At 42.4% G+C, this 11,153-nt stretch overlaps 1 protein-coding gene across 15 annotated transcripts in view; it reads right to left on the bottom strand.

The window, feature by feature from the left end:
* The window catches only part of RBM39 (RNA binding motif protein 39), a 32,293-nt gene extending 21,413 nt beyond the window's left edge, over positions 1–10,880 (bottom strand). For 5 of the 15 annotated variants that reach the window (XR_012777865.1, XR_012777864.1, XM_075517172.1 and 2 more), the window contains exons 1-4: positions 10,556–10,880; positions 7,057–7,119; positions 5,145–5,194; positions 1,465–1,659 (exon numbers count right to left, since the gene is read on the bottom strand). Coding sequence is in view for 13 of the 15 variants with exons in the window: in XM_075517172.1 (XP_075373287.1) it covers positions 1,465–1,659; positions 5,145–5,194; positions 7,057–7,107 (296 nt within the window). In the remaining 2 variants the exon portion in view is untranslated. Of the gene's footprint in view, positions 1–1,464; positions 1,660–3,602; positions 3,661–5,140; positions 5,195–5,454; positions 5,812–6,761; positions 6,835–7,056; positions 7,123–10,555 lie in introns of those variants that run through there. The other 10 variants (XM_075517171.1, XM_075517170.1, XM_075517169.1 and 7 more) reach the window with 10 other exon arrangements.
* Between the last annotated feature and the right edge of the window lie 273 nt (positions 10,881–11,153).

Genomic DNA, 11,153 nt, shown 5'->3' on the forward strand with positions numbered 1-11,153 from the left:
AGGCTCCACATACGGAAGGCTGAAGATCTTGATCAAGGTCCTCTGTTTATGAGGCAGTCTGGAGCCACAACAGTGGCACTGGCACAACCCAACTAGCTACTGCAATCTTACAGGTGCCAAAGAGCTGTAGAAAACATGTCAACTGTGCACAGCTGAAATCTTCAAGGCTGAAGAAGAGAGCAGCTCTGACAGGCCTGATACTCGAGACAAAGTAAAAGCAGGGCCAATATGCTCTATGATCCCCAAGTACACAGGACTGATGGAAGCACAGGATGCCACTGCATCTTAGCAGAGCCAGGAGTTGCAGTATGTTTTCATTATGAAAACACTAACACCCAGATGACAGTGCAACATGAGACCTTGAGACCTCAGGCATTTTTTGTCTGCGTTCCAAGAGTACCTAAAAGGAATGAGTTCCCTGGATTAGGACCCAGCCACCTAAAAAAAACCATTCAAGTGCAGAAAACTGTACAAGCCTGCAATTTATCAGAAGGTAAACATTGTCTTTTCAAACATCTTGAGAGAGATTTCTCCATCGTGGATGATGTTACATGCCGCGATTAAAAAAACCAATCCTTTTCAAATGCCTGCTTCTCACATGATCTTGCATTCTGAGATCTGACAACAGTTGAGATGAGACCCAGACAAAAGCAGACACAAACAACAGCCTCAGGTAATCAATGAAAGCCAAGCATACAGCCCAGTTCTCACTGTTTTTCTGCTTCTTTGAAGGAAAAGAGGTGATGTGGAGCAAAGGGGAGGGCAGGAATACAAAATAGCAGAAACACAGAATAAATACTGAAGAAAAAATGGTTTTTGAGAAATTATTTACAGCTGTCAAGAACTACCTATAGCAGAAATTCTATCAAGCCAAAGATCTGAGCGGAACTGAAGAATTCTTCCACAGCCTCTAAAGAAGTTTGAAAAAAAGCAGGGCAAATATGCAACACATGGGCATTACTAAGACACAACACTTCCAGTTTGGATGCATAAACACAGGAAGTGTTTACGCAGTACATGTTTAAGAGCAGCAACCCAGTAAAAACTTTTAGTAATACAAGCAAAAGGTTTTATGAGCCTGTAACCAAAGCCATAGACTACAATTTATTTTTTGACAGTTAAACTGTTAGGTTCATATACTGAAGATAGTTAGGACATGTAGAAAAGTTGCTCATTATTTTAATTTTGTGATAAACTTTGTTTTCCAGTCAGTTGTACTCATTCTTTCACTTGCTTTTGCATCTTTCTGCATTCAGGTAAGAATGAAAACTAGCAGGAGGAATTGGATAGGTTACTGTCCTCCTCTTTTTCACTCCATATTTATTGACACTCTTCAACCTTAACTTCTCAGCTTCTTTTCTGAGATGATTAGTGACCAATTTAGAAAGCAGTGAAAGAGTGAAACTTTAAGCTTCCTTCCATACACTGAAGCAGCACACATGCAACTCCACATAAATAACCTACTAGGGACTTCTATAGCGGCCTCTGAATCTGCGGTCTCTACTTCTAGAACGGCTGCGTCTGCGTTCTTTGCTTCTGCTCCGTTTCCTTTCCCGGCTTCTGCTCTTTTTCCTTTCCCGATCTCGGCTCCGTTTGCGTTCCTTACTTCTGCTCCTCTTCCTGTCATGGCTTCGACTTCGGCTCTTGCTCTTTTTTCTCCTGAGAAAGAAAAATACAACTTTGGTTACACATGTAGCTAGCTCAGTGTTATTATTTACCTGTCATTGCACAGTTCCTCTAACCTGGTGTCACAGATGTTGATAGGAAAAAGTTTCTACCTGTTGGTATTTATGCAAGTTTCTTTTGTTAAATGGGTGGTTAAGCATGTCAGCAATCTTTTAAAATTTATCATGAGCAACAAAGTGCTGCAAAGCATTTTTTAATTTTAATTGCTAAAGAATGCTTCCAGGAAGAGTAAAAGGACTGAAAAAATATTTCCTGCATTAGATCTAGTACATACTAAATGCAGCACTTCATGTGTCTTTCAAACATTCTTTAAATACACCATCAAGATGCTAAGAATAAATTACACTTTCACAGCAAAGTAAAACAAAACACAAGAATAGAAAGGAAGAGGCCAGTCTGAGGGAAAGGAAGGTTGTTTTCTCTTGATACTCCTTGCCATCAGTCTTAACACACTGCCTAAGACTTTTGCTTCCTACTTGCTACTCCCAGTCATAAGCCACTTGCTTTTCTAAGTCTGCAGCTCTTACAGGTTTGGGGCAAACTGCAGATCTTCATAATTTTAACCATTTACTTAGAAAATTTAAACTTCTAAAATCTGCAAGTCAATTATACCTCATATTTGAAAACCAGTGAGCCCCTGTTCTGTTCTTGGCAGACTACTTTTGGGTTATTTGCAATTCCCCCCCCCCCTCTATCTCAGTCTCGGACCACAAAAACTTACAGTCTCCTAATTTTTAAAATATATATGTATGTATACATAAAACACATGTTAAACAGATACTCAAGCAATTACTTAAGACAGTAATTTACCTCAAACTAAAGTTTGGGAATAACCAACTTCGCTGCTAAACTTTTGAAATTCAAAACATCCTTTGCTATTGAATTTTTCTTCTCCTCCTTTTGAGCCTTCTCATTACATACACCATTGTTTTTCAAAGTGGTCACTCATACACTTAAAAACTTCGTATGCCACCACCGCCCCCCCTTTTTAAAAAAGTTCATCCCTATGACTTTCTATGGCCACATATGAACTAAGACTTCTAGTTAGTTTCAATTGCTAAAGTAAAAATCTCTCAGCTACCACATCTAAGCCTAATCATCGCTAGCAGCTTTTGCACTCCAACTCCACCTAGGAAGATCCATTACAACTATCTTCGTATTTATCTCTCAAGAGAAACATTTTGTGATTCGGTTTTAAAAACTGGAATATTTCATTTTTAATTTATTATTTAGCTACAATATCCCATCACTTTCTCTAGTATTTTTGTATGGACAGAGAAGCTGCTGCACCAAAACCCAATATTCAGAAGCTTCACAATCTCTGATGACACCACCCAGAAATCCAGAACAGTCTGCATCAACATCACTTAACCGCACTTCCTACTGTAATGCAGTTTGTGACAGACAGGCAGGCATAGTCTCTCTCCTAGGATCCATCACTCACCAATAGCTCCCTAAGTTAAAACACTCACTATCGTTATAGCTCAAAAAAATACTACCTGTAGCTCAAGGTCATATACTGACCAGTAACTAGTAACTGCAGCTAGTCTTCAGTAAAGATAGCAACTATTCACTATCCAACTGTGAGCCGAACACTCTTCGCATGCAAAGACTCCTAACAGTCAAGATCCACGTTCTGCCTTCCAATCATGATTAAACTGGACGTACAGTACAGACATCTAGTAAAATTGCAGATTCTTAATCCTTCCAATTTTCAAAACAGAAATTTAGTATGATTTGACAATTATTGAAAGCTGCACACTGAATCTAATGTTATTTTTTTAGTTGTTGATGTTTGCTATAGATTATTGTTTTCCTGACAGTTTGAATCTTCTTTCAGTATTGTCCAACTAAGTACATAAATTCTGGGACAAAAAGCTTCATACTATGAGAACTGCAGTACAAGAATAACTAACCTTCTAGCAATTGCTAACTCAAAAACTGAAATGGGGAGATACCACAGGAGCAACATTTCTGAACAGACACGAGCGTACAATTAGGAAAGCAGAAAAAGAGGTGAAACTCCACACAACAAATAACATTGCAAGACTAACAGTAGCAAACACCTTGACTTTCTTCTATTTTACAACAATATAATTTTTTTCTAAACTTAGTTTACTGTTTTTCTGAATTAGAAATACAAACTCAGAGCATACAGGTCCAACCTGAAAATGGGACCGTGGGCAGAAAGACAACAAATGTCATTGCTTTAGTCTTAGAGATGTTACAGCAACTAAGGAAATTAACTGTGTTCTAGTATTCTCATCATTCTACAATGAACCAAGGTCAGAACCAACTCCAAAATTTAAAAACCACTGCTTTCCTTTCAGATCCCAGTTTATATTTTGAGACTAGCCATCCAAACAAAAGCAGGGTTTTACATGCCATGTATATATATTTTAAAGCAATAAAAATTCAGAACTTAAAAATATTGGGAGCAGCTGCTTTTGATGGGGTTTTAGGGTCTCAGTATTTAGCATGAGAATGATGTTCACAGTATTGTTTAGAACACAGACATAAGGTATAATCAATTTTAGATTATTAGATTCCAACATAAGTCTTATGTTGGAACTGGACTTCTCATTTCCCAAATATTTATACATCTGGGAAGAAATGTTCTTTGGATCCTTCAGCATTTCATCTGTATGATTTCAGAAGATGACAACAGCATACATGCTGACTTCTTAAGTTAGCTGTATATTACAAAAACACACTGGTTACTGTTTACTCAACTATCAAATTCATCATTGTTCTTCCTACATCAACTATCTCATCACCAAATGATGCTTGTAAGGTAAGGAATTTATTTTACAGACTTAGAAACCTTCCATTTATTTGGGGTATTTAAGAAACTCTTTTACACAAGGCATTTTTCTTCAGATTTCTGATTTGATTCCAGACTGGATCATCAGCAGGTGTTCTGACCCCGGAATTATGCTTCCTGAAGAAGGTGGGCTTGTACTCTGGTTCTTTAAAAAGGTTATAGTATAATTTTATAAACTTTAGATTAGAAACAAAAAATTTAGAAATTTTCAAAGGGGGGAGGGGAATAAAGGGAGGGGATCCAACACCCTAAACCTTTTCAAGAAAGAGCCGGTGTCTTTAAATGCTTTGAACTGTTCCAAATCACCTAAAATTCTACACTAAAGTACATTTCTAAAATGCAAAATCCATTGCATTGCTAAAGCAACAAAAAAGCAATTAAATATGCTGAACCTACCAAGTCTGTATTTTTATCTGATGCTAACATTAAATGTTTCCACAACTTTGATGACATCAGTGACAAGGGCATAACTACATTTATAAACAAAAGAAAATTTCACAATTGCTGCAGTTGTAGCAATTGCAAGTATCAAGCTTTTCCATTCTATTTCCCTAAACACTACTGACATGCATTCGCAAGTTCACAAAAATCAGCAGCCTCCCCCCCAAATGTAGAGAATTGAGAAAATACTTACTTCTTGCTGCGTTCTTCATGGCCATTGGCACTGCTCAATTTGTTCTCATCCTAAGCAGGGTTGATAGAAGAACATCGTGAGGACGAAGCGGAAACATTTCAAGTGGTCAAAGGGTAATGGGAATAGGAATAAGAAAATACAAAACAAAAATTTTAATACTAAATTACTTGTTTACAGTTTAATGTGGAAAGCTTTAGAAAATTTAGGTAGGCATGTTTAACCACTTTGCTGCTTAAATTTAAGTCATACAATTACAAAATACAAGACTTACATCATTTAAGTGTATATTAAATTGTAGATACTTCCTTACATGGTTTAGAGAGCAAGTTATCCTGCAGAATTCAGCACTCAAGTGGTTAAATGTTATTTCTATAAAATGTAAGAGGAAGTTTCAGGTTTGTGTGCCCCTCTGATCAGTACCAAGGCTATATCTCTGCCTAAGCCCCAGTGGCTACGCTAGCAGCCAGCCACTATGGATTTCCTGTGACCGATGCCATTCCCGAGATCTTCGCTCATTTTCGTTGAAGGGTTGTAAGAGCTTGATGTCACCTCTGTCACACATCTCGCCCTGAAGCAAACAGGGATTCACACTGCTTTAGTAACGTCGACTCCCAAGAAAGTCATCAATAATCCACCAGTCCAGCCTAAACATTCCCTATTTCCATACCTGTTTACATGGAAAATATCCATGTTAAACCAGGACACAAGAATTTTAACATAACAATTTACAAATTTATCTTCAAGATTTTAATGTAACTGCTAAATATTACATAAACTAAATAAAATATACCACTTAAAACTTACAAATGCTCATCCAAAATTCATGACATGGTTGTAATAAAACACTGCAGAATAGACTAACAATAGCTGCTATATAATTTATATACTTGCTTTACAGTTTAATTACATCAGTTACATCAAAAGTACAATTTCTAAGCAACTTAAACTTAATATACAGTTATTGTGAAACCAGTGCTAAAGCATGCATAACGTTAACACTTCACCATCATTTGGTGAAAAACAAAAAAAGACAGTATTCATTTGCTGCTGGTTTAAGTAAAAGACATCACTACACTAATTGATAAAAATTTTGCATAAAAATTGACCTTTCCTAATTAAACAACTAGGACAGAAGAATACAAGAGCTTATTTTAGAATGACACCGCAGACTGTGATACTGTCTTTTACTTGCTAAGAACATTCTATTCAGGGATCCAAGAATTTCCGTAAATTCGTTCACTCAGCAATTGATTTCCATCTGCCCTGTTAAAAGATTAACCGCCACCAGTCTTCTGCATTAAAAGCAAGTCTCACTCTTCTTGCACTGAACAGACTGTTCAAATATTTACTTGCCATGGGACTGGTGAAAAGGTTATTCTTGGAACCCTGCTGTTTTCCCAAACCACTGCATTCACCTTGTTGCTATACCAAACTGGACCTGGCAATTTTAGGAGAGATTTTTGGTTTCTTGGGGTTTTGGGTTTTTTGGGTTTTTTTTTGTTTGTTTTGTTTTGTTTTGGTTGGTTGGTTTTGGGTGGTTTTGTTTTTGGTTTGTTTTTTTTTTTTTTTTTTAAACCTAGGGGACCACGGTACAGCGATACGTCACTCAATTACTACCTTATGATTGACAGTTCACACTGGAATCAAAGGTGAATTCATGGGAGTAGAGGTGAGATATCGTTAGGCAAGTCTACAAAGAGAGATAGATGGGCATTTATTCATCACTCTGAAGTGAAACTACTGCACAATATAATTACATTAACAGTATATATTTACTTGTAAGTTACATGTAATGCATCTCCAATAAGATAAATCATGAGGGCTCCAGGGATGTTAGTTTACAGTTCAGCAGTAGTTTCATGAATAATGCTAAATTAAGGTAAACAGGACCTCACTGGCACATTTTTCTCACCTTCTTGTAAGGAGCTTCAAGCATTGCTTCAATATCAATATCATCAGCCATTTTTCAGGACACCTGAAAGAAGAAGCAAAATCCACCTGAGACAGAAAACACCCTTGTGCTTTATATTCCAAAGGCTTTTGCTTAAGAGGCTATCACTGCATTGGCTCAAATTCACAGGACAGTGTCTCAGAAGACTTTTTCAACAAGAACTGGAATGAAGCTTTGCCCAGTGAGATGATAAAGAATGCAACACAAAGCAATTACAGCTGCGAACAACAAAATGCTATTGAACGCAATTAGCCAGTTGGAAACCCCAGAGGTATTCCACCTATTTCTTTCAAAACAAAGAGCACAGACCATTTATGATACCGAAACACAGGTCTGGTGGCCATCTTGAGACGTCCTAGAGCTTGACCAAAGAACCCGAGAGATGTAAAGAACACAGAACAAACATTCAGGCAAACCTGTTCATAGCTTCCTAGCATTTGCTACCACCACATTTATTGATCTGAAGACTTAAAGCGAACACTATGGTCCTTTAAGAAATGCGGCCTCCTGCGTAACGGGGGCCACAGAAGAAACACTTATGATTCAAGCATTAAGAGCTACTAAAGCATACACAAGATCCATCCAGTCTGCAACTTCAGGTTTCAGACAAAAAAGATCTACCATGCCATGTAACAGTAGTCACCATAAATTATTTTTTAATTGTTCCTCTTATTTTTCAACTTTAGCCCCCTAACATAATTTTGTGTTTATTATACTCTGAATCCCTTTGACACTCAATTTCCTTTTCCTACGCAGGTATGCTATTAAGAACCTCTCAAGCTCTCTGCATTAAAGTATAGAGACTCAGCTTCCTCAAATCTCTTAATAAGTTTCTCTCCTTTTTCTTTTTTAAACTGAAAAATGGCCACACCTGTAGATCCAAGTCAGACAGCCCAAGAGTGAAGATTTTCCTGCATGTGTGCCATAAAATGGATTTTTAATCGTAAAGGTTAATTCTTGCACCTTGGTTACAAGCATTGCTGCAGGAACTGTGCTGTCCAGAGACTGGGCCAGCATAATGAAATCACTCTAACATTTCAAGATCCTTTAAGCTGTTCACTCATAACCTCATAACTCAGGATATTATACCAGAGCTGCACCACATCTAAGAATCAAGTCACTCCCTCACCCACATCTGACCATCACCCATTAATACAATCAAGAATAAAGAATAATGCTTTAGCAGTATCAGAGCACTGGAAGTTCATACTCAATTACTTAACCAAGGCACACTAACCTCATTTTCAAGTTATTACCTCTTGGGCTGTAGTGCTATCACTTACAAATATGATCACCCTTAGTTTATGTGCAACAGCTCGATTTTACTTTTTACTAGCGTATTTACATTCAGCTTTTCAAGTCATCTACATACTCGTATATGATTTAGTTCACCGCTGCTCTACCAGTATTTGGTATAAACAAGTACATCAGTATGATTAAGGACTACGAAAAAGTACCAGGCCAAACCCAGAATTCTACAAGACAATTCCCACCAGTGACAACTCCCACCCACAACTACATGTTTATATGTGTAATTTAGCTAACATATCCAGCTACACCTGGGGTGGGATTCTTCATCCTGAAGAGAGGTGGCGATGGGGGCCATAATAGAGACCACCAAATCATGAGTAGCATGGAAAAGCACATAGGGAATGACTATTACTGCATTCACCCAAATAATAAGAGTGAATGTACTATCATTCGGTGGGTTCCAAACAAAGGTCCTTATTCACACAGCATTAAGACATGGAATTCACTGTTACAGAGCACTGTGGATGCTAACAAAGAAAAAAAACCACATGCAGTGTTCAAAAAACCCAAAACAAAAAAAGCACAAAAGTTTACAGAAAAAGCTTTTCATTAAACAAAGACATGCCTTGTGACCCTGAACCACAACGAGCTGACGACTAAGAGCACACAGAGAGAAGTATCACTGTACGATTGCCCTGTGTTTCTAGTCTCTCTCAGGCATTTAGGGTTGGCCACAATCACAGACAAGATCCCAAGTTACACAGACCTTTGGTCTCACCCCGTGCAATCTGTGCCCTTTGTACTCCGAACAAAACACTTTCATTGGTATAATACCACATTTTTATCAGAATACCTTCTGTTCACGTAACACAGACCTACTATTGACATTGTAATTTATATAATGACGCTATAATGATGCTACATATAAAGTTATTCTCCTTTAAAAAAATCAAATAAGAGTTAATTTCAAATTAGTAGAAAATCACGACAAATTTTCAAGTATCTTTCATTAAACACTGAAGAACCTCAAAATAATTTTCATAAAAGCCTTTCAGCTTCCTCAAAAAAAAGGTGCACATGCCTGACATCTCTGTAGAGGAAAAAAAAAGGCAAAAAAACAACAACAAAAAAAACCCCAAAACATTAAAACAAACAAGGAATGAACTACACTTGAAACTTTGTGGGTCTACAGAAAACCCAAAGGGACATGAAATTTACTGCTACTGATCTAGCCAGTATTTTGAAGGCAGGTTCCATCTCTTTTTGCTGTGTTATATTATGTAAAAGGAGTTTAAAAAGGTCCTCTCCTGGACATTATTTGCTTTGGAAATTCCAAGAAATAACAATTCCACTCTTGCTTTGCAAGAAGCCTCCTGGAAAAGCATGAGGAAAGTTTAAGGCGAACGTCGACGCTTCGGGAGGGAGCTCAACTCCCAGCAGCGCACGCACCTCTGCTCCGCAGGTTCCTACCCGCAATCCTGGGTGGGAACACACACACTCCCTATGCGATCGGAACTTAACGAGTTCGGGTTCTCAAAGGCACCGCTACGCTAGAACCAACCCGCCCCGTTCAGCCGGGGCTCCCGACCTGCTCTGAGCACCGCACCTTACCCGCACCCTTCAGAGGCCTCTGGCCCCAGCGCGCCCCGGCCGAAGCGCCACCCGCCCCGCAGGCTGCCGAGCCCCAAGAGCCGCCCGCCCGCGGCGGCCCGGCGCTCCCCCGCCTCCCGCCGTTCCCCACCCCGTCTCCCAACGTAAACAGCCCTGAAGCCGCTCCGGCTGGGCCCTGTCAGCTCCGGCCGCGACGGCGGCAGCAGAGCCACAGCCCCGCGCCGGCCAGGGCTGGTCACTCGGCACAGCGCCATCGTGGGGGGAGTCGGGGAGGGACAGCGCCGCGGCGGGCACAGCCGGAGCCGCCCGCTACGTGGCCATAGGAACAACCAAACCCCGCGCGGCCAGGCCGCGGCCTCGGGGCGGGGGCAGCCCGCCGGGCGCCCCGGCCCCAGAAAGGCGCAGGGCGGACACCGGCGGGGAGGCCAGCGGCGGCCCCCGAGAGCGAGGGACGGGGCCGCCCGGCCGGAGAGAGGCGACCATGGCGGCGGGAGAGGCGCAGGCCTCCCGGGCCGCCCGCAGGCCAGGGCCGTAGCGCTCCGCGAGCCAGGCCGCGTCTCGCGCGGCGGCGGGGTCCGGCCCCCCGCCCGGCAGTTACCTGCGCCGCGGGCGGGTGCTGTCCTCGCTCGGGCGCCCGAGGTCCGGCGGCGGCAACGGCGGCTCCCGGTTCCGGCGCTGGCTGCGCTGACGGTGGGGGATGGGCCCGACGGCTCAGGAGCCCTCTCCAGGCGTCTAAACCTCAGATGGACGGCGCCGCGCGGCCAGCCCCAGGGCGGCAGGCGGCGAGGGGCAGCGCGACCGTGGCGAGCGGTCCCCGGACCCGGGCTGGGCCCCGGCTCTGGCACCGGCGGCTGCTCCCCGAAATGGCGCCCGCCGCGTCTCGCTGCTGGCAGGCTCCGCGCACGGCACGGGGGCGCCCAACGCCCGGCTCAGGGGCTCTCGCGAGAGGCAGGGCCAGACAAGGCCCCGCGCGCCCGCGCCCGCCGCCTCTCGCGAGACATCGAGCCCGGAAGCGGCGGCTCAAACGCTCGCGAGACTTGGGCAGACGGGCGGTGCCGTCACGCGCGTCCGCGCTCTCGCGAGAGCGCGCGCGCCCGCCTGGGGCGCGGCGGAAAGGTCAAAGGTGACTCGCGGGGGGCTAACCCCCGACCCCTCCGCCGTTGCCGAGGGTAGGGCTGCCCGCTCCTCCGCCGGGG

This window comes from Mycteria americana, chromosome 14, assembly GCF_035582795.1.
Source record: "Mycteria americana isolate JAX WOST 10 ecotype Jacksonville Zoo and Gardens chromosome 14, USCA_MyAme_1.0, whole genome shotgun sequence".
In the NCBI taxonomy this organism is placed as follows: domain Eukaryota; kingdom Metazoa; phylum Chordata; class Aves; order Ciconiiformes; family Ciconiidae; genus Mycteria; species Mycteria americana.